Source organism: Lithobates pipiens, unplaced genomic scaffold (genome assembly GCF_037356315.1).
Source record: "Lithobates pipiens isolate NorthernLeopardFrog02 unplaced genomic scaffold, aLitPip1_a1.2 Scaffold_23, whole genome shotgun sequence".
In the NCBI taxonomy this organism is placed as follows: domain Eukaryota; kingdom Metazoa; phylum Chordata; class Amphibia; order Anura; family Ranidae; genus Lithobates; species Lithobates pipiens.
In genome coordinates, this window is record NW_027507785.1 from 188,839,892 (window position 1) to 188,861,092 (window position 21,201).

The 21,201-nt window shown below is 47.1% G+C and overlaps 1 protein-coding gene across 2 annotated transcripts in view; it reads left to right on the forward strand.

Moving 5' to 3' along the window:
- Positions 1-21,201, forward strand: part of LOC143928074 (complement factor H-like) — a 1,075,600-nt gene that overhangs the window by 675,647 nt on the left and 378,752 nt on the right. For both annotated transcript variants that reach the window (XM_077452686.1, XM_077452684.1), the window contains exon 15: positions 21,010-21,183. In XM_077452686.1, coding sequence (XP_077308812.1) covers positions 21,010-21,183 — 174 coding nt within the window. The remainder of the gene's footprint in view (positions 1-21,009; positions 21,184-21,201) is intronic.

A 21,201-nucleotide genomic window follows, 5' to 3' on the forward strand; every position in this document is an offset into this window, starting at 1 on the left:
TCTAAACATTTGTCTAACCTCCATTGGGAAGGAGGAGTGTAGGAGTATGGCGGTGCCCCTGGCTTTGGTTGCATGGAGTGAGTAAAAGGCTTGAGGGAAATTCTTATGAAGAAATTTAGGATGGGAAGATTGGGAAAAATGTGTTTCCTGGAGTAAGAGAATCTTAGCTCCAAGCTGTTTATAAAATGCAAATGCCTTACGCCTTTTGGTGGGGGGGGGGGGTTAAATCCCTTCACATTATGCGAGATACAAGTGATTGCCATGGTTAGTGTGAGAATGGTAGGATAGCTGGAGGCAAAAGTGCATTAGATAAAGAGGGAGAGAGGGATTAAGGATAACACTTTGCCTTAATGCTGGGTTCGCCAGGGGGACCACCACCTCACTCCATAAGTACCCTAGGTCCTGGGGGCAGGTAAATAAATCAGATTGTATTGCTAGTAAAGAGATAAGAAACAGAGAAAGTCCATACAAATTTAAAACTTCAGACTGCTTGTCAAATGGTTGACCAATATAAAAGAAAAAAAGAAAAATTTTTTGAATAAGAAAATTAAATGAGAAAACGGTCCCAGTCTCAAACATAATCCTGGGGACCAACTGTAGTGAAAGAACAGGGAATCGATGAGAGACCATTCCCAACAAGGAAAAAGCATCATATAACGAGACAACCAGGTCTCGCACCCAGCTAGGTTGTGCAAACTTAGTCATTGCCAACCAAAAGAGCAACCAACTGCTGGGAGGGGGAGATATGCTGCAGCTCCAAGGGACAAGTTAATACCCAGAGAAGAGGGCTAAAAAGAATAAAAAAAATAAAAAAATAAAAAAGGGCTTAAGAAAAAACAGAGTCTTTCTTTCTTCTGGGATATCCGCGCTAGCCGTCTTCTGAACCTAGATCAACCCGGAAAAGGCAACAGTTAACGGGGGCTGTCCTCTACACGGTCTCCAACTTCATACCGGATCCTGCGGCTATCTCTCCTAGATGGTGGTGTTTGCCAGATAGGCATGGCCCTGGGAGTGGAAGGTTGTCTGCGAACTGCAGCTGCATCTAGGAGGCCGAGCTTCGCCAAGATCTCCTGGCCTTCTTGGACCATGGTGGCTGAATAGGTAGTGCCATTATGAGGGATCATCAAGCGAAAGGTATAGATGGGGATTTCCCTAATGTGGGCTGCTTGTAAAGCAGTGGTGATCTCCTTCAGGCCTCTTCTCCTTTCCAGGGTTGCGGGGGCGATGTCAGGGTAGACCTGGATGAGGTTTTCATCAAGAGTGACCCTGTGCTTATTGCGGGCAGCTCTCAGGATCTCTTCTTTAACCAAAAAGTCCTTCATGCAAAGGATGATATCCCTAGGAGGTTTATCCTCTGGGGGTTTTGGTCGGAGAGCCCTGTGTATGCGGTCACATTTAAATATGGCTGAGTCATGATCTGGAAGCAGGGATTTAAACAGTCTAATGACCGTAGGAATAAGTTCTGTCTCAGATTCAGGAATTCCACGGAGGCGCAAATTATTGCGCCTGTTCCTGTTGTCAAGGTCTTTGATTTGTGTTTGAATCGATTTAAAAGCAGATGCCAATGCTTCATGCTCCCTGCTAAGATCATTGTGTGCAATGGCTAACTCATCATGCTTCGTCTCCAGTCTCTCCGTTCTAGTGCCTAGGGCAGAGATCTCTTGTGACAGAGCATGGGAAGTCTTATGTAGTTCAGACTGAAACTTAGACGCCAGTCTGTTATACATGGTCTCCAGACTATCCTCCAGATCAGCTTTGGAGAGAGCGGCAGGGTACTCACAGTTAGCTGGTGGAGAGAGAGAAGGAGGCGGTGGAGACTGCGGTAGTGTTGTGGGACCCGGAGAAAAACTTCTCTCATCTGCGCCATCTTGCACCATGCTGGGCTGCTCCCGTGCATGAAGAAGGTAATGGGTAAGTGTCTTCTGAGCGGAACCCCGGGATTTTTTCTTTTTCAACGGCATGCACCGGGATTCAGCGGCTTGAGGGTTGTTAAATCGGCTGCGATGTTCGTTGCGTATGGCCGCCAGGCTGTGATTAATGTCCCGAACGGAGCGGAGCTAAGGCATTAGCCGTCCATCTTGCTCAAAGCCACGCATGCGCCCCCATGCAAGGCAAGTTTGAGCCAACATCCCTCGGAAAAAATAAAATGGATTTTGTTGTTAGAATGTGTGATCGTATGTACGGGGAATTAGGCTGCTTTCAGACTGATGCGGGCTGGTTTGACCACTTTCAGGGCCGGTTCACACCAGAATGCAGTCCAGTACAGGTCTTTTCTGCATCAAAAATGCATGGACAGTAGGTTATATGGGTTACAATGGCATAGTTTACACCAGTGCAGTGCGTTCCAGGAACATAAAAAAAGGAAACTTTGGAAAAAAAGAAAACGAGGGGGTAAAACGCACTTGAATGCATTGAAAATGCATAAATAACCCATAAAAAAGTGCAAGCAGAGAATGAGTTTTTGTGGTGTGAACGGGCCCTCTATGGAAAAGTGCAGCTAAAAACCTGTGGGTACACTGCACTGCTCCCGTAGTGCGGTCAAACTACACTGTATCAGCCTGAAAGCAACCCATAAAATCTGTATATATGGTGTAACCCACAAGAAACTTTTAGCTGTGGTGTGGTCCCACTCCACAAATTCACCAAACCTGCTTATCAGAGATAACTGACTCCCAATTAATGAGTGGTCAAATAAGCTGAGATAGATATGTGGATCTGGAACCCAGGAACCATGAATAGCATCTGCTCCTCTCAGGAAAACATAGTATGACAAAAAGATAAAACTAGAAAAGAAGCAACCTCCATAGTGCAGAATTTGAATAAAACCTGTTTATTAAAGCGGAGTTCCACCCAAAAGTAGAACTTCTGCTTAACTGTCTCCTCTCCCCCTCTGTTGTTACATTTGGCACCTTGAGGGGGAAGGGAGGAGCGGGTACCTGTTTTTGACAGGTACCCTGTCCCCACATTCGTTGGACCATAGCGAGGTACTTCAGAAGTCTGGCCCCCTCCTTCCCCTACTGCAGGGCCAGTAGGGGAGCGCAGCCATACTACACACAGGCGCAGCAAGGACCCGTCAGTGAGTTATAAGTGAAATGCCTATTTCTGGTACTCTTATAGATATAAGTGCTTATATTTCATTATCAGTTATCAACCTTAATCATACTTATTTAATCATAATGAAGATGTCTGCCAGCTTCTCCCTTCATGTGAAACAAAATTGCAAGAGTTAAAAAAAAGAGAGCAACGTCAAAAAGAAGATTGTGCCTGTTCTCGGCACCGTGACAGTACACCCAAGAGGAAGGGGGCTGGGAACAAGACCCTATTTTAGCTACGACAGTTTGCTTTTGCCTTTTTAAGACATGACCCAGCTAAAAAGCTTATCCTTTGTCACAATAATGAATATGTATAATTTGTGGTTTGTACACGCTGTCTTTTATCTAATTTCTGATTTGATAGTAAGATAGTCGGAGTTTAGGAAATAAAAAGAAGTATCTATATACTGAACTACGTGTCAGTGTCTGACTTCAAGGGTGTGCACACTTTTATATTAAGAATTTATTTGGCCAGGGGATCAGCAACAAGGTACCGAGCTTTCCTAGTTCGGATCCAAATCAGATCTATGAGAGAAGTGTTTTGTTTTTTTAAATAGGCCTATTACTCACACTTGGTGCACTGCTGCTCTGAGGACCACTGCTGCTTCCCTCTCCAGGCCTCTCCATGGGCTGTTCCTCCCATATACACCACATGTCTGATTTAACATTATGCCACAGTTGCTGACAAGTAGGGATGAGCTTGGTGTTCGAATCAAACGCATGTTCGACTCGAACACCGGATGTTCACCCGTGCGGTGAATACCGAACGTTATGGGCCGTTCGCACCAAATTCGTGTGGCGCTCATGGCCCACAATGCACTGCAGCACTGCAGGGCATTGCTAGCTCGTGATTGGCCAACCATGCACTGTGACCCCGCATGCTTGGCCAATCACAGCGCCGGCAGCGAAGAGAGCCATAATTGGCCACAGGCAGGATGCCTGTGGCCAATAATAGCTCAGGGGGGTTTAGTACATGCCCCACACTATATAAGGCCGCCAGCGCGGCAGCCATGGGTAGTGTGTTCCGGCGTGCAGGGAAAGAAGGATAGGCAGGGACAGTGTGTTCCTTTCCCAGGCATCTTCAGGAGTTAAAGAGGGTGTTGTGTGCCTCCAGCACAGTATACACCTGTATCTACCCTTTATTGCTGGTGTGCTCTAATACAGGCATCTGCAGGAGTTAGTGGGTGTTGTGTGCCTCCAGCACAGTATACACCTGTATCTGGGGTAACAAATAGTGTAGCGCTAGGTGAGTGAATAAGGAAATTAAGTATTAAGAAGTATTAGTAATGAAACTAGTACTATACCACATACAAATGACAAAATATATAAGAATGCGTGAACCAAAATACAAATATTAGTTCGCTCAATACACAACATATGTATAAGACCACACAGCTACTGGTAAATATCAGTGACTGAAATGTAAGTCCCGGCAAGAACAGTCCACATGTGTTGAATAATGGACAAGTATCAATGTTGGTCTTCCCAACGAGAGGATCAGGTAACCCACAATTCAAATGGACCGGGAACAACGACTTGTCTGAATTAACTTCAAAAGGAATAAATAAATACTCTTACCAGAGAAAATGGACTCATCTGTCATATGACAGTGGGTCAACTGCGCTTGTAATCCCAAGTGATGCCAATGGGGTATGTATTTCAAGGGCTCCCGCGCTATATGTAAAATTAATTAGAAGGCACAGTTCTATTCTAACGGGAGCAGCAAACACTATATGAGTCCCCAGTCAAAGTCATTGTGTGACGTAACGCGTAGGAAACCGTAAGTGACGTTCACACCTGAGCGAGACGCTCATCGGTCCACTGTTAGCTGTGCGCTCAACTCGTATCCTCTTGTGAGTAGATAATTACCTGTTTAATAAAGTCGATGGTTTTACATACTACACTATGGTGGATGTTATTTATCTGTCCCTTTGAGTGCATACGTTGGTAACATCCACGAGGAAATCGGACGATTTTCGGCACCGTCAGAAGTTCCTCTCTGCAGTCATCCCCCTGCTTCAAGCACTCCTTGCAAAAAGGTCTTTTTTCCGCTGCATACCTCGCAGCAGTGAGGTAATTACCTAGTGTAATCGGCACTGACACGAAAAATCACTGGAAGAGAGTTGGCTTGGCACATTGCACTTTATTTGGATTGTGATATTGCATTTAACTTTCACGATTGGACTATGTATGGGACACTTTAACTAGATTCACATATTTGCTGCTATTGTTTTTTGCTGTTATTTTTTATATCTCATATTCTAGTTGGTACATGTTTTTTTACTATATGCACCTTAATTTACTTATCACAGTATCACTGTGGTTGACACTGGAGTAATGCACAGATGCACTTTGAATCAGTTGATTTTATGCTATGCACAGATGCACTTTTGATGCAATTTTTGATTGTTCAAGCACTATTGCACCTCTTTGTTTTGACATAATTTTTTTTTTTTTTTGTATTATTGCTAGCTTATTTGGTATTTAGGAAGCGCAACACCCCCCCCCCCCCCCCCCTTTTCATTTTTCACAGTATTGAGATGCCAATCAGGTATTGTGAGTTGATGGTAGTTCGCAAGAGTCACCACGCTGTCTCCGGATTACACAGACTTCCAGTGTTGGAGGCTGTAACATGCGTCTCCCGGGACGACAGGGTCCAGTTATTCGCATTGGGGTGCCACCCCAAGTGCAGTGAATGTTCAAAAAAAGGGAAAGAAAGAAAAAGGCTCCAAATGGTGCAGGTCAGACAGTAACCATTGGGTTTATTTAAGAAAGGTCATAAAAACCATGACATAAAAATGGCATGTGATCACAAAATAAAATAAAACATAAAAAAGCAATGTGGGGTGCCAAATGCAAGCCCAAGCTTAACTCACCAACTCACAATACCCGATTGGCATCACTTGGGATTACAAGCGCAGTTGACCCACTGTCATATGACAGATGAGTCCATTTTCTCTGGTAAGAGTATTTATTTATTCCTTTTGAAGTTACTTCAGACAAGTCGTTGTTCCCGGTCCATTTGAATTGTGGGTTACCTGATCCTCTCGTTGGGAAGACCAACATTGATACTTGTACATTATTCAACACATGTGGACTGTTCTTGCTGGGACTTACATTTCAGTCACTGATATTTACCTGTAGCTGTGTGCTCTTAAACATATGTTGTGTATTGAGCGAACTAATATTTGTATTTTGGTTCACGCATTCTTATATATTTTGTCATTTGTATGTGGTATAGTACTAGTTTCATTACTAATACTTCTTAATATTTAATTTCCTTATTCACTCACCTAGCGCTACACTATTTGTTACCCCACTTTCACTGAACTTTGTTTGAGTGTCAGTTGCTGATTTTCACTTTAGCTATAGCGCAGTGTTTTCCCTTTAAATTCCTTTCTTTACACCTGTATCTACCCTTTATTACTGGTGTTCTCTAATACAGGCATCTGCAGGAGCTAGTGGGTGTTGTGTGCCTCTAGCACAGCACAGTATACACCTGTATCTACCCTTTATTGCTGGTGTTCTCTAATACAGGCATCTGCAGGAGTTAGTGGGTGTTTTGTGCCTCCAGCACAGTATACACCTGTATCTACCCTTTATTGCTGGTGTGCTCTAATACAGGCATCAGCAGGAGTTAGTGTGTGTAATGTGTGTTCTGTGCCTCTAGCACAGTATACATCTGTATCTACCCTGTATTGCTGGTGTTATCTAATACAGGCATCTGCAGGAGTTAGTGTGTGTAGTGTGTGGTGTGTGCCTCCAGCACAGTATACACCTGTATCTACCCTTCATTGCTGGTGTGCACTAGTACAGGCATCTGCAGGAGTTAGTGGGTGTTGTGTGCCTCCAGCACAGTATACACCTGTATCTACCCTTTATTGCTGGTGTTCTCTAATACAGGCATCTGCAGGAGTTAGTGGGTGTTGTGTCTCTCCAGCACAGTATACACCTGTATCTACCCTTTATTGCTGGTGTGCTCTAATACAGGCATCAGCAGGAGTTAGTGTGTGTAGTGTGTGGTGTGTGCCTCCAGCACAGTATACACCTGTATCTACCCTTTATTCCCGGTGTGCTCTAGTACAGGCATCTGCAGGAGTTTTTTTTTGTTTAATAAATGTTTATTGAAGGAAAAAAGAAAAACAGAGAAGCAGGGAATACAAACAACATAAAAGCATGAACCTGAATATGACCTGATAATAAAGATTCTGTAGGTAGAGTCTAGGGCATTAAAGACTGGAAGGAACATTCATAGACCCAAAAGTGCATTATCAAACCAGTTGCATACTCCTTACATCAAGGTGTGTGAATAAATTGCTCTCAGCAATGCTTTTGATAGCCCTAATGAAAACCCTTATGTTTTCGGTCAAGTTGGGGAAAGTGTGCTTGGTTCCCAGTAGAAAATGTAGAAAAGGAGGGGAAAGGAAAAGAGATAGAGGGGTAGGGGAGGGGGAGGGAGGGGGTGGGCTGGCATGCATGGAGCACAGTCGAGAGTATGTCACCGAACAACACGGTCTCATGTGAGGTGCAACCTCAGGGGGTTAACTTTAAGATAATGATGGCAGATAATAATAGCGTAATTAACAGACATGCCTTAAGTTGAGTCGAGTCTCAGTGGGATTGTGCAATTATCTCCTTGTAAGTCGAGGTGTGCTTGAATTCCGTCCATGAGGACCAAATTAGAGTATGTCGTTGATAAGTGTCCTTGATGCAGTGGGTGATTTCTTCCATGAGATGGACATCAGAGATTTTTTGAAACCACTTTTTCACGGTTGGAGTTTCTGGCTGGCCCCAATGGGTTGGTATGAGTGCTTTGGCTGCGTTAAGCAAGTGGAGGACTATGGAACATTTATACCTTCCAACTGGTTCCGTGGTGGCATGGAAAAGAATGGTCCATGGGTCTGAAGGGAGAGAGACATCGGATATTTGAATCAGTCGGATAATGCTAGACCAGAAGGGGCGGATGTATGGACACGACCACCATATGTGTGTTGCTTTGCTCCCACAATTCCTCCAACACAACGGGGAATTGGCGGGGAACATCTGATGAAGGTTTGCAGGTGTATAATGCCATCTGGTTAGCAATTTGTAATTGACCTCAGCCATCTTTGATGCAATTGAGGAGATATGAGTCAGCCGCAGGACCTTATCTTTTTGACCTTGTGGGAGACAGGATTCCAGGTCTGACTCCCACCTGGCGAGGAAGTGGGGGTGAGTGTCCCCTTGGAGTTTGATGAGCGCTTTATAGAACAACGAGACACTGTGTTCTGGCGAATCCGGCGGGTGTAGTATCTCTTCGATTAATGTTTAGGTCCTGTATCCCCCTTAGCGGTTTAGGCAGCGTTCTGAGAAAACCCTGCAGTTGAGTGTATCTCCATTGGTCTAGGAACGTAAGCGGCTTGGGACCCAGAATATCTGTCAAAGACTTGGGAGTATTAGCTCGTAGAACATGATGCAGAAGCAGGGGTCTTCCTGGCGACCATGTCTTGAATCCGGGGTCTAACAGACCAGGTAGAAAGTAGTTGTGGTCGAGAAGTGGTAACAGGGGGGAAGCATAAGTCCATGAGAATTTCTTATGCAAAGCGTCCCATATGTCTAGTGTGGAGGCTGTCACTGAGGATGTGGTTGGGGCGAGGCGCCTGTAAGAGCGCGGCAGCCAAGGTGTAACTGTGAGATCTGTTTTGCTAAGGGCGTGTTCAAGGCTCACCCAAAGTTTGGACAAAATGACAGCATTATAGTAAGTCTTAAAATTTGGCAGGGCCAGTCCCCCAGAGAGCTTGGAGCGAAAAAGTACGTCTCTAGCTACTCTGGGATGGCTGTTCCGCCAAATGAAGCGAGAGACCATGGCCTGTAATAAAGAGAAAAACCCTATAGGCACACCCAGTGGGATCATATGAAAGAAAGAGAGAACTCTAGGGAGAATGTACATTTTAACTATATTCACTTTACCCAACCAGGAGTGTGGTAGTGTGCTCCACCTTCGTAGATCTGTGTGAATGTTGTTCAAGAATGGGATATAGTTATGTTTAAAGAGCGATTGGATGTTGGGCGTGAGGTGTATCCCTAAGTACTTCATGGTGCAGGGAACCCATCTAAAGGGGAAGAGGGGTTTTAAACTGTCCACTTCTCTTGCGGGCAGGTTGATATTCAGGATTTCAGATTTGGAGAGATTAATTTTAAAGTTGGACAGTGTCTGGAAAGTGGAGAACGCCGACATCAAGTTAGGGAGTGATACCCGGGGCTGTTGGACAAAGAATAGAATATCGTCTGCGTACGCCGCATATTTATGTGTTTTGTTACCTACTCGAATGCCATGTATGTTTATATTGCATCTTATGGTCGCCAGGAAGGGTTCCAGGGTAAGAGCGAACAGCAGGGGGGAAAGAGGGCAGCCCTGCCGGGTCCCGTTAAACAGTTGAAATGAGTCACTCAGGGTGCCATTTATGCAGATTTGCGCCGTTGGAGTGGAGTTAAGGGAGATAATGCGATAGTAAATTTTGGGACCCAGTCCGAAGTGACGGAGGGTCAGTTTTAGGTATTCCCAGTCCACCCTGTCAAATGCTTTTTCAGCATCCGTGGATACAAGTATGGTGGACTGTGCAGACCTTTGTGCATATTGTATGAGAGATATCGCCCGGAGAGAGTTGTCCTTGGCTTCTATGTGCGGCATAAAACCCATCTGGTCTGTAGAGATCCAGCCGGGGATAAGGGGAAGCAGTCTGTTAGCCATTGCCTTAGCGTAAAGTTTAATGTCCACATTTGAAAGGGAAATTGGTCTGTAGCTGCTGCACTGAGTAGGGTCTTTACCCGCTTTAGGGATTACTGAAATGTGGGCTGTAAGGGATTCTGGGCGCAGTCCCGAGGTCTGTGAAATTGAGTTGGCGTAAGCCGTCAGGCGGGGCAGAAGAACGTCACTAAATGTTTTGTAGTAGAGGATAGTGTAGCCGTCCGGTCGGGGTGCTTTGCCCCGGTGTATGCTTTAGAGCCGTCTGGAATTCCTCAACTAAGAGTTCCGACTCAAGCTCCTTAAGAGCCGAATCTGAAAGTTTGGGCAATTTAGCATCCTTTAGGTATGCGAGCATGAGGCTACGTCTCGCTTTTATAGTCAGGGACGGGGTGTCGCATTGCACATTATACAGGTCTGAATAATACTCTCTGAAGGCTTTAGCGATGTGGGGGGTTGCGTGGACTAAGTTGCCGTTGGATAGCTTTATCTTGGGAATAAACGATTTAGTCTGCTTTTCTTTAAGGGATTTTGCTAACTGTCTGCTAGGTTTGTTCCCCCATTCATAGAGTTTTTGGGAGTAGCGTTGAAATTTTCTGGTGGTGTCGATATTAAGAAGAGTTTTTAGTTCTTCTCTTTTCAGCGTGAGTGCCTCTAGGTAGGAAGAGTGTAGGGTTAGTTTATGTTGTCTATCGAGATCTTCTATCTGGTGTAAGACCTGCTCAAGTTGTTGACCATGATCCTTTTTTTTTTCCTTGCCCCTAGCTCAATGAGTTGGCCTCTCATGGTAGCCTTGTGAGCTTCCCATACAATAGCTGGAGAAGTCTCAGAAGGTTTGTTATCTGTAAAATATTGTGAGATAAGGGAGGCTAGCAGAGTGACGTCTGCTTGGTGAGTTAGGAGAGAGTCGTTCAGTTTCCAATTGCTGGAGCGATGGGCTAAAGTGGGCATGGTCATGCACATCGACACAGGGGCGTGATCCGACAGAGTCGCAGTACCTATGTTTGCGGATTGTAATAAGGGGAGGTGGTGGTGGTCTAGGAATATATTGTCTATGCAGGAGTAGGACTGATGGGTCTTTGAGTAGTGGGAGAAGTCTTTTTCTTTTGGGTGGAGGATACACCGAACATCTATCAACTGTCGCTCCATAAGTCTCTTTTTGACATGGGAAAGGCGTTTAAATGAGATATTAGAGCAGCCGTGCGATGTATCCATGATGGGATCTAGGGGCATATTTATATCTCCTGCTAGTATAAGTAAGCCCTCAGTAAAGTGCGATAGATCAGTAAGAATTTGGGAGAGGAATGTAGGTTGATTGTGGTTCGGACAGTAAACGTTTGCTAAAGTACATTGGGTGTTACCTAGAAAGCCTTTTAAAAAGAGGAAGCGGCCGTGGTCATCTGCTTGCATAGCTGAAAGGCAAAAGGGTACGCTTCCACTAAAACCTATGTGTGATGGTTATGCAATAGTTTGTCTGCTTACCTGTTCCCATGTGTTCATCTAGAGACCAGCCGACCCTCACCTGTCTGCTTTTGTATCCATCCTCTGGCATAGCTCCACCCTAGCTCCTATCGGGGAGCTCTATATTAACCTGTGCACTGCAGGCCAGCCTTGCTGATCAACCTTTGTGTGTTAGCTTCCTGTTTCCTGCCGTGTGCTCTACTACTGTTTTCCGTTACCGACTTTGGCTTGTCTTTAACTATTCCTGTTTACCTGTGATCCTGACCTTTTGGAGTGTCCCCGACTATTCTTGCCTGCTTGGCCCCGACCTTGGCTTTGTCCCTCACCATCCCTATCCTCCTGTTGCCTACTGTTGGTGTGAGCTGGGGGACCCTGGGGGTCGCGACCTGGAGCCAGTTGCAGCCAAGTCCATCCTCACCACTTGAGGCGCTGGTGAAAACCCGCTGGCTCTTAGACTCCGCGCCCCAGGGAATCTTACGCTCTAACCCCAGTGGGATCTGTCCCCCATCTGCAGCAGTCAGTCGTAGGGTCCACAACCTTGCGGTGCACTCCTGATCCCTACGGGGTGCATCTGTCACCTCGCCTCAAGGTGACCTGACACTATGGCCACTTCTTTAGCCTTATTCGTATCTGAGAGACTGTAATACCACTGGGGAAAATAAGGCGAGGTCAGTTTGACCTGCGTAGTGTGGGTTAAATGCGTTTCTTGGAGTAATACAATGGAGGAGGCAAGAGCCCGTAATTCCCATGTAATTTGATGTCGTTTAGCCGCTACATTTAGACCCCTAACATTATAGGAGGTAATTTTGAGCGTGGCCATTATGATAGTGGATCGTGACCCTTAGGCTTACCTAGCCATGCATGCCAGCCTTGAGGGAGGAAATGAGGTGGGAGAGAAGCGGAAAGTTGCAGATGGGGTGAAAGAGAGAGAAGAAATAACAATTACGTCCAACTGGACACAAGTGGGAGATCGTATCGCGTCACGCAGAAATCTGCAGTTTTCCCCGTGGGGGGCCGCCATCCTGACCTCCAAAAGGAAGACGAACGGGTAAATTCGAGGGCAGCCCATGCTCCTCAACCCCAGAAGAAGAGGTGGGGGGGGGGCGTGCCGAATAAAAGGCACATAGGAGCAATACGCTCCACCAGCATTCAACTGTGCGTTAAATAAAATATAGGAGAAAACCTTTATGCTCCAACGTTAAACTATGAACTGCTATAGAACAAATATTCTCTTACGGCCAAGTCACTTCACATTAAGCTAAACATTAAGCTAAACATTTTGCAGGCTTACATAACCTTCCGAGGATCAGTCCCGATGTGGGGTCATCTATTGGAACCCAGAACATGGACCCAGAGGGTAGTCCTTTCAGGGTTCCGACAGTGCTCAAAGGGTAAGATCGCCACTCGTTGGGTTTTCTGTCTTTTGAGCAGATCCTGATGCGGTGGGGCCTGCAATTAAAAGAGAAAAATAGCCGGAGAAGAGAGAACAACATTTAAGCATGGTCATCCGATGTTCATCTATGTTGTTGTGTAGAGCTTGGCGCAGAGGCGCGCTGCTTTTTAGAAGGGGACTGTTGCCATTGGGAGTCCTGAATACGAGAGAGCCGGATCTTGCCAGCCCGGGAGTTCCATCGTCGGCACATTAAGGTCTTTCAGAAATTGTGCCAGATCCTCAGGGAACCGGAGGGTGTGGGTTCGGGCATTTTTGATGGCGATGGGACACGCCGGGAAACCCCATCTATAGGTTACTCCATTGGAGCGTAGATGTTCCAAAAGTGGTTTGAAGGCTCGTCGTCGGTCTAAAGTTTCCTTAGATAGATCAGTGAAAATATTGAGAATCGCGCAGTCAAAATCTATGCATGGGGTGTTCCTTAGCTTGACCATGATGGCGTTTTTGTCCGTAAAGTAGTGTAGACGACATATAACATCTCTGGGCTGCTCTGAGTTAAGGTTGTGGGGCCTGAGGGCTCGATGAACCCGGTCGAAGGGCAGAGGATTGGTAGGTGGCTTTCCCAATATTGTGTTAAATATTCCGCGGATCGACGGTTCCAGATCGTTGTCACTGGTCGCTTCAGGTAGACCTCTAATGCGCAAGTTGTTCCTACAGTTCCTATTCTCAAAATCCTCGAGCTTGTACAAGGAGGCGCAGTGAGCAAGGGCTAGTTGCGTGACAGAGTCTTGAAGTTCTCTGATGGCTGTTGCATGTGATTCCTGCCTCTGTTCTGTTTCCTCCACCCTGTCAAGGATGTGCCCCATATCTGCTCTCACACCTGTAATCTCCTTTTTTATTGATTTTTCAAGGCCGTGGAACATCCCGGCAAGCTCTTTTTTAAGGCCGCCTAGAAGCAATGACATTTCTGAGCCAGAGGGGGACCCGGGTTCCTCCATGAGGTCCGAGCAGCATGATGATGCAGGTCAGCTATCTCTCTGAGACATTGCTAGGGAAGAGGGAGATGCACTGCTTTTCGTGGACCTTGCGTGAATGCTACCCGTGCTGGTTCTGTCAGCAGCCAGATAACGCTGAATGGAACAGGTGGTGGCTTGGTTAGTTCCCGCTGCTTTGGGTTTCTTGGCCAATGTAGAGCGGGTTGCGGGCGTTCTTGCTGGCATATTCGGAGCCAAATGCTGGATGGAGCGTCTCTCAATTACATTCTCACATCGTCATAAACATGTTGCATGATGGGGGTTGCTGCATAACGGGGACCTTTTGGTTGCGGACGATCGGTTTGGCTGCGTGCTAGAACCCCCTGTACCTCTGCTTTTAGCTAAAAGGTCCGCTGGCTTCCAGGGGAGGTGTAGGCCGCAACGTGCCAACCGCAGTCCTGCAGAGCCGCTGAACCCTGAAAAATGCACCGCTGGGTCGGATCAGTAGAGGGGGGGAGTTCAGGGCAGCTATTATATTCGGGTGAAGATAGGGATTGTCCACTGCAGGAGGTCAGGCAGTTCTCGGAGGAAAGGCCGGGGATCCTTAGGCCTGACTAGGCCGCACCGGGCCAGAGCCAGCCGCGGTCTTTCTGGGCGATGTACAAGCCCCAAATTGCCTCTAGGGTGACCCGGGCCAAGTGATGTGCGGCAGGGGGGGAACAGATGGCAGTCCCTTACCTTCCCTGGTGGCTCTTTGCAGCGGTATCCAGGAGGCCTCGGGGAGGCAAGATGGCGGCTGCCTCTGGAAGTCCCCGCCGGAGCTCTGCGGGAGGCTGCTGGTACAGTGCCTAGAAAATATTCATCTGGGGAGATGCAGGAGACCTCGCTGGGTCCGAGGATGTGTCTCCCGTGGAGTTTTTGGTGCCGGTAAAGTGCGGATGGCAGCGAATTGCTCCATGGATATCAGGACCTGGTAGCAAACACTGCATCTGCAGGAGTTAAAGTGGGTGTTGTGTGCCTACAGCACAGTATACACCTGTATCTACCCTTTATTGCTGGTGTTCTCTAATACAGGCATCTGCAGGAGTTAGTGGGTGTTGTATGCCTTCAGCACAGCACAGGTATACACCTGTATCTACCCTTTATTGCTGGTGTGCTCTAGTACAGGCATCTGCAGGAGTTAGTGGGTGTTGTATGCCTCCAACACAGTATACACCTGTATCTACCCTTTATTGCTGGTGTTTTCTAATATAGGCATCTGCAGGAGTTTGTGGGTGTTGTGTGCCTCCAGCACAGCACAGGTATACACCTGTATCTACCCTTTATTGCTGGTGTTCTTTAATACAGGCATCTGCAGGAGTTAGTGGGTGTTGTGTCCCTCCAGCACAGTATACACCTGTATTTACCCTTTATTGCTGGTGTTCTCTAATACAGGCATCTGCAGGAGTTAAAGTTGGTGTTGTATCTACCCTGTATTACTGCTGTTCTCTAATACAGGCATCTGCAGGAGTTAAAGTGGGTGTTGTGTGTCTCCAGCACAGTATACACCTGTATCTACCCTTTATTGCTGGTGTGCACTAGTACAGGCATCTGCAGAAGTTAGTGGGTGTTGTGTGCCTCCAGCACAGTATACACCTGTATCTACCCTTTATTGCTGGTGTTCTCTAATACAGGCATCTGCAGGAGTTCGTGGGTGCTGTGTGCATCCAGCACAGTATACATCTGTATCTACCCTTTATTGTTGGCGTTCTCTAATACAGGCATCAGCAGGAGTTAGTGTGTGTAGTGTGTGTTGTGTGCCTCCAGCACACTTTACACCTGTATCTACCCTTTATTGCTGGTGTGCTCTAATACAGGCATCTGCAGCCTTTACAGTGGGTGTTGTGTGCCTCCAGCACAATATACACTACCCAATTGCTGGTTTTCCCACCTCCCTGCAGGGCATTACTATGTCTGGAAGGCCAACAAGGAGAGGCAGACAGTCACAGTCACAACCCAATAAAAGAGGGCAAGCAGACTCTGTGTCTACAGACAACAGTGCTGGTTGTGTACACGGTGCATCGTCATCAGCGCATGGCCATGGGACACGCTTGTCCTTATTTTCGGCAGCTGGACATGTTGAGCCACATCATGCCGAAGACTTGGTAGAGTGGATGACCAAGCCCTCCTCATCCTCCTCATCTTCTCTCACCCAGGCTCAGGGTACTAGCAAAGCAGCTGCCAACGCGTCCTCTCCCCTCTTCTCAATGTCATCAGTCACTCCTTCCCTAGACCCACCATGTTCTCCTGAGGAGCACAGTGTTGGGTACATGCTCCAGGAGGATGCCCAGCATTTGGATGGCTCTGATGATGATATCCAGCTAAAGGAAGGCAGTGGCGTGAGCGCAGGGAGAGGGGATGCTCAAGAAGAACAGCAATCTGCCAGTCATGTTCCGCCAGCTGCAGCATACTGCCAGGTTTGCTCAAGTGATGAAGAGGGAGGGGATGATGAGGTCATTGACTCCATGTGGGTGCCTGATAGGAGAGAGGAGGAGGAGGCACATCTCCAATGAGGTAGGATGCCCTCCGGGGGCCAGCTTAGGGGCAGCACACCGACTGAATCACACCGCAGAGCTCCACCTGTGCAGGGCGCTGCCTCTGCGTGTTATTCCAAAAGTTCTTTGGTGTGGGCCTTTTTTGAGACCAGTGCATCAGATCGCACCGCTGCTATTTGCAACATATCTCTCAAGCGTATCTCGCGTGGCCAAAACATCAGCCGCTTGGGCACCACATGTTTGACCAGACATATATTGACCTGCCATGCAGCTCGTTGTCAAGCGTACCTTAAAGACCCACACCAAAGAACAAAGCGCCCCTCTCCTTGCTCCTCATCAGCTGGGATCTCCATCCCCACTAAACCTTCAGTCCTCTCTGAAACCTGCACTGAGAGGAACGAAGGTGTAGAATTAGGTGTGTCACAGCCAAGTACTTGCGGGCACTCTGCTAGCAGTACACCCACGTCCGATTGTAGCAGGCAAATTTCCCTGCCCCAGCTGCTGGACCATCAAAAGAAGTTCACTCCCAGCCATCCACATGCCCAGCGGTTGAATGCTAGCTTGGCTAAATTGCTAGCACTTCAACTGCTGCCTTTTCAGTTGGTAGACTCGGCCCCCTTCCGTGAGTTTGTGCAATGTGCGGTTCCTCAGTGGCAGGTCCCCAAACGCCACTTTTTCTCACGGAAGGCAATTCTGGCTCTCTACCGGCATGTGGAAGGCAATGTGCATGCCTCACTGGACAAGGCGGTCAGCGGTAAGGTGCATATTACCGCTGACTCATGGTCCAGCAGGCATGGAAAGGGACTTTGCCTATCTTTCACGGCCCATTGGGTCACACTTCTGGCAGCTGGGAAGGATGCAGGACAAGGTGCAGTAGTGTTGGAGGTTGTTCCGCCACCACACCTCCAAAATGCTGCTACTGGTTGTGACCCACCTCTCTCCTCTACCCCCTCCTCTTCTTCTTCCTCCATGGCATCTTCCAGTGCTCTGTCCTCAGAACCAGCGGTGCTCCGTAGGCGTTCAAGGGGCTACGCAAGTATGCAGGCAAAGAGATGCCATGCCGTGCCTGTGCTAGTTTGTTTGGGGGACAGGAGCCACACTGGGGCAGATATTTTGTCAGCTCTGCAGGGGCAGACTGAGAGGTCGTTGAAGCCATGCCAGCTTAAGCCAGGAATGGTGGTTTGCGACAATGGCACCAACCTCCTCTCCGCCCTCCGACAGGGACAACTGACCCATGTGCCCTGTGTGGCTCACATCCTTAACCTGGTGGTGCAGCAATTCTTGGGCAGGTACCCGGGCTTACAGGATGTCCTGAGGCAGGCCAGGAAAGTCTGTGTGCATTTCCGCCGATCATTTAATGCCAGTGCTCGGCTGGCTGAGCTCCAAAAGGAGTTGAACCTACCCAAGAACCGCCTTATATGTGACATGCCCACCAGGTGGAACTCAACGTTGGCCATGCTGCAGTGGCTGAACATGCAGCAGAGAGCCATCAATGAGTACCTGTGCGACTACGGCACCAGGGTCAGGGGAGCTCGGTTTTTTTCACCAAGCCAGTGGGGCATGATCGGGGATGCATGCACTTTCCTGCCACCATTTGAGGAGGCCACGAGGATGGTGAGCAGTTACAGTGCATGCATCAGTGACACTGTGCCTCTGGTCCACCTGTTGTAGCATACGCTGCGTGGAATAATGGACAGGGCACTTGAGGCAGAACAGAGACAGGAAGAGGAGGACTCCCTTGCCTCTCAAGGCCCCCTTTTCCAGACAGTGTTCCTGCTGTCCCACCCATCACACAGGAAGAGGAGGAGGTGGAGGAGGATTGTGTCAGCATGGAGGTGGAGCCTGGCACTCAGCATCAGCAGCAGTCTTTTAGGGATGATTTACAGTTCCAAGAAACCTGTGGACTTCTACATGGCTGGGAGGAGGTGGCTGCGGATCATGTTGTCCTTAGTGACCCAAAGGACTCCGGACCGAATACCTCAGCTAACCTACGCTGCATGGCCTCCCTGATCCTGCAAAGCCTGCGGAAGGATCCTCCTATTCTTCGGATCAAGGAGAAGGACCATTACTGGCTGGCCACTCTCCTTGATCCACGGTTCAAGGGTAAGGTTGCGGACCTTATCTTGCCGTCACAGAGGGAGCAGAAGATAAGACATCTTCGGGAGGCCTTGCAGAAAGGCCTGTGCAATACGTTCCCAGAGACTGGGAGGTTACAAACTCCTGGTCCTGGACAACGTTTTGCTGAGGCTTCGGTCAGTCACAGAAGGAGCAGTGGAGAAGGTGGCCATCTGACCGATGCATTCAGACAATTTTTTTAGTCCGCAGCCCCAAGGTATGATCGGTTCCAGCAACCATCGCCAGCGTCTGATTTACAGTGCGGGAATACCTAGGGGCAAGGTCAGACTTGGACACCTTTCCCACCGAAAATCCTCTGGCTTACTGGGTCTTGAGGACAGATCACTGGCCAGAGCTTGCACAGTATGCAATTGAGCTACTGGCCTGTCCTGCATCCCGTGTTCTTTCAGAACGCACCTTCAGTGCTGCTGGTGGCTTTGTAACCGATCACAGGGTGCACCTGTCCACCGACTCGGTTGATCGACTGACCTTCATAAAGATGAATCAGTCTTGGATCACCACCAGCTACCAAGCACCTGAAGCTGATGTAACCGAATATTTTTTTTTTTAAATGTCACATCCCTTCAAGACTGCCTATGCTGATGCTGAGTGACTGTCCTGTTAAGTTGACTAACTATCCTCTTCCTCTTCCTCAATGATCCTGCTGATATCTTGGAAGAACATTTTTGGTACTGGGTGATGCCACCAGCCCAATTTTTCAGCCCCTGTTTAACAGGGGCATGTAATGCAATTTCTGATGCAACGCTTTGCAGCAGGGCTCATTCCTGCACTCCAACTGCAGTATATGGGAGAGGTTGCAGTGTTGTGGCACTAGCACCAGTGCCTAAGGCCCAATTTTTCAGTCCCTGTTTAACAAAGGCATTTAATTACAATTTTTGATGCAATGCTTTGCAGCAGGGCTCATTCCTACACTCCCACTAGAGTATCTGGGAGAGGTTGCAGTGTCGTGGCACCAGCAAGCAGTGCCTAAGGCTCAATTTTTCAGCCCCTGTTTAACAAGGGCATGCAATTACAATTCTTGATATAATATTTCACAGCAGGGCCTGTTCCTGTGCCCACCGAGAGTAACTGTGAGAACTTGTGTTGTGGCAGCAGCACCACCACCACAACCACCAAAGGCCCAATTTTTCTACCACTGTTCAACAATGGCATGTAATTACAATTCTTGATATAATCGTTCACAGCAGGACGCTCCAGCGCCCACCAAGAGTCACTTTGAGGGCTTACATTGTTGTGGCAACACCAACACCTTAGGCCCCCATTTTCTGCAGAGCATATAGGGCAGGCCCCTACTTTCAAACATCCAACTTACAAGCGTCTCCTACTTGCAAACGGAAGGAGACAACAGGAAGTGAGATGAAAAAAGACGGACGGCAAAACAAATTATACAGGTATGATAACCCTTCCCTATGTTTTCAAAAAGCTGAAAAAAGATTTTTTGACTGGAGCTACACTTTAAAAATGTACCAGTTCAAAATTACAAACAGATTCTACTTAACACAACAAACCTACAAAGTCCCTGTCTTGTTTGCACCGCCTGTATACTGCTGTTCTGAGTATATAGGGCCTGGGGGCCCCCACGCCTTTCCTTTTTTTAATTTGGGTACGAGGTTCCCCTTAATATCCGTACAAGACCCAAAGGGGCTGGTAATGGGCAGGGGGGGCTACCCATGCCATTTTTCTCAATGATTTTCATCCGTATTGCCGGAACCAGATATTGCATTAAAACCGCAAGCAGTTTTAAATGCCTTTTTTTTCCGTTAAATGTTATTTTGTGCAGGAACTGTTCTAAACACGGGAAATACTTCACTTCACGCACTTCACAGGCATACTATAGACACCCCCCAGGCACGATATGTAAAGGAATATTTCAATTTTTTTTTCACTTTAATCGTCATTAAAATCAGTGCTTCCGAAAAAACTAGTTTTTAAAAAAAATGTTGACATTGACCCATGTTCCCTGGGGCAGGAGCTGGGTCCCCAAACCCTTTTTAGGACAATATCTTGCATATTAGCCATTAAAATTAGCACTTTTTATTTCAAACGTTCCAGTCCCATAGACTTCAATGGGGTTCTAAAGTTCGCACAAATTTCCGGTCCATTCGAAAGTTCTGATGCAAAACGAACCGGGGGATGTTCGGCTCATCCCTACTGAAGAGCACGTCTGTCTCTTGAGATATCAGTTGTAATCAGTTTTCCAAGGATGTAATGGTTGGGGCCTGATTCTTTGTCCAGTGAGAGCAGCAAGTGCATCCAAGAAAGCCAAAAAAGGAAAACTAATGCAGGCATCACAGCTAAGAATTGATAAGCTGCAATATAATGTTTTGCTTTTGGGTTTAATACTGCTCTAAAGAATTATATGTTCATTAATTTGTAAGAAATGTATTGGCTTTAAGGGGGAGTGGGTGGAATGTATATACAGCACACTTATATTGTAAATGTGGATTTGATAAATGAGGATGTTTGAGGTCCAGGATGCAATATAGCATTTTTTTTTTTTTTATGAAAATATAAAGGGCATGAAACTTCAAAACATATGCAGAGCAATTCCTACACTTTCAGATCATGTGATGGTACCTATTTTACAAATGATTGCGGTTTGTGCTACATACTATACATAGGTATCTAATTCACACATAACTCACCTTCATAATGCCTTCCATGTGTTGAATTTGTCTTTTCGTTATATGTTTTTTAGGTAATCCATGTGGAAAGCCTAAAGAAATATTAAATGGAGTAGCTGAAGATGGTAGAAGAGAATACAAACATCGTGAACGCGCTGCCTACGTATGTGATGAGGGGTATAGGTTGTCTGAATCTGAACCTGCATCATGCGATCATGGAAAATGGAGTGGAGTTCCACAGTGTATAGGTAAGTAATACATATTCT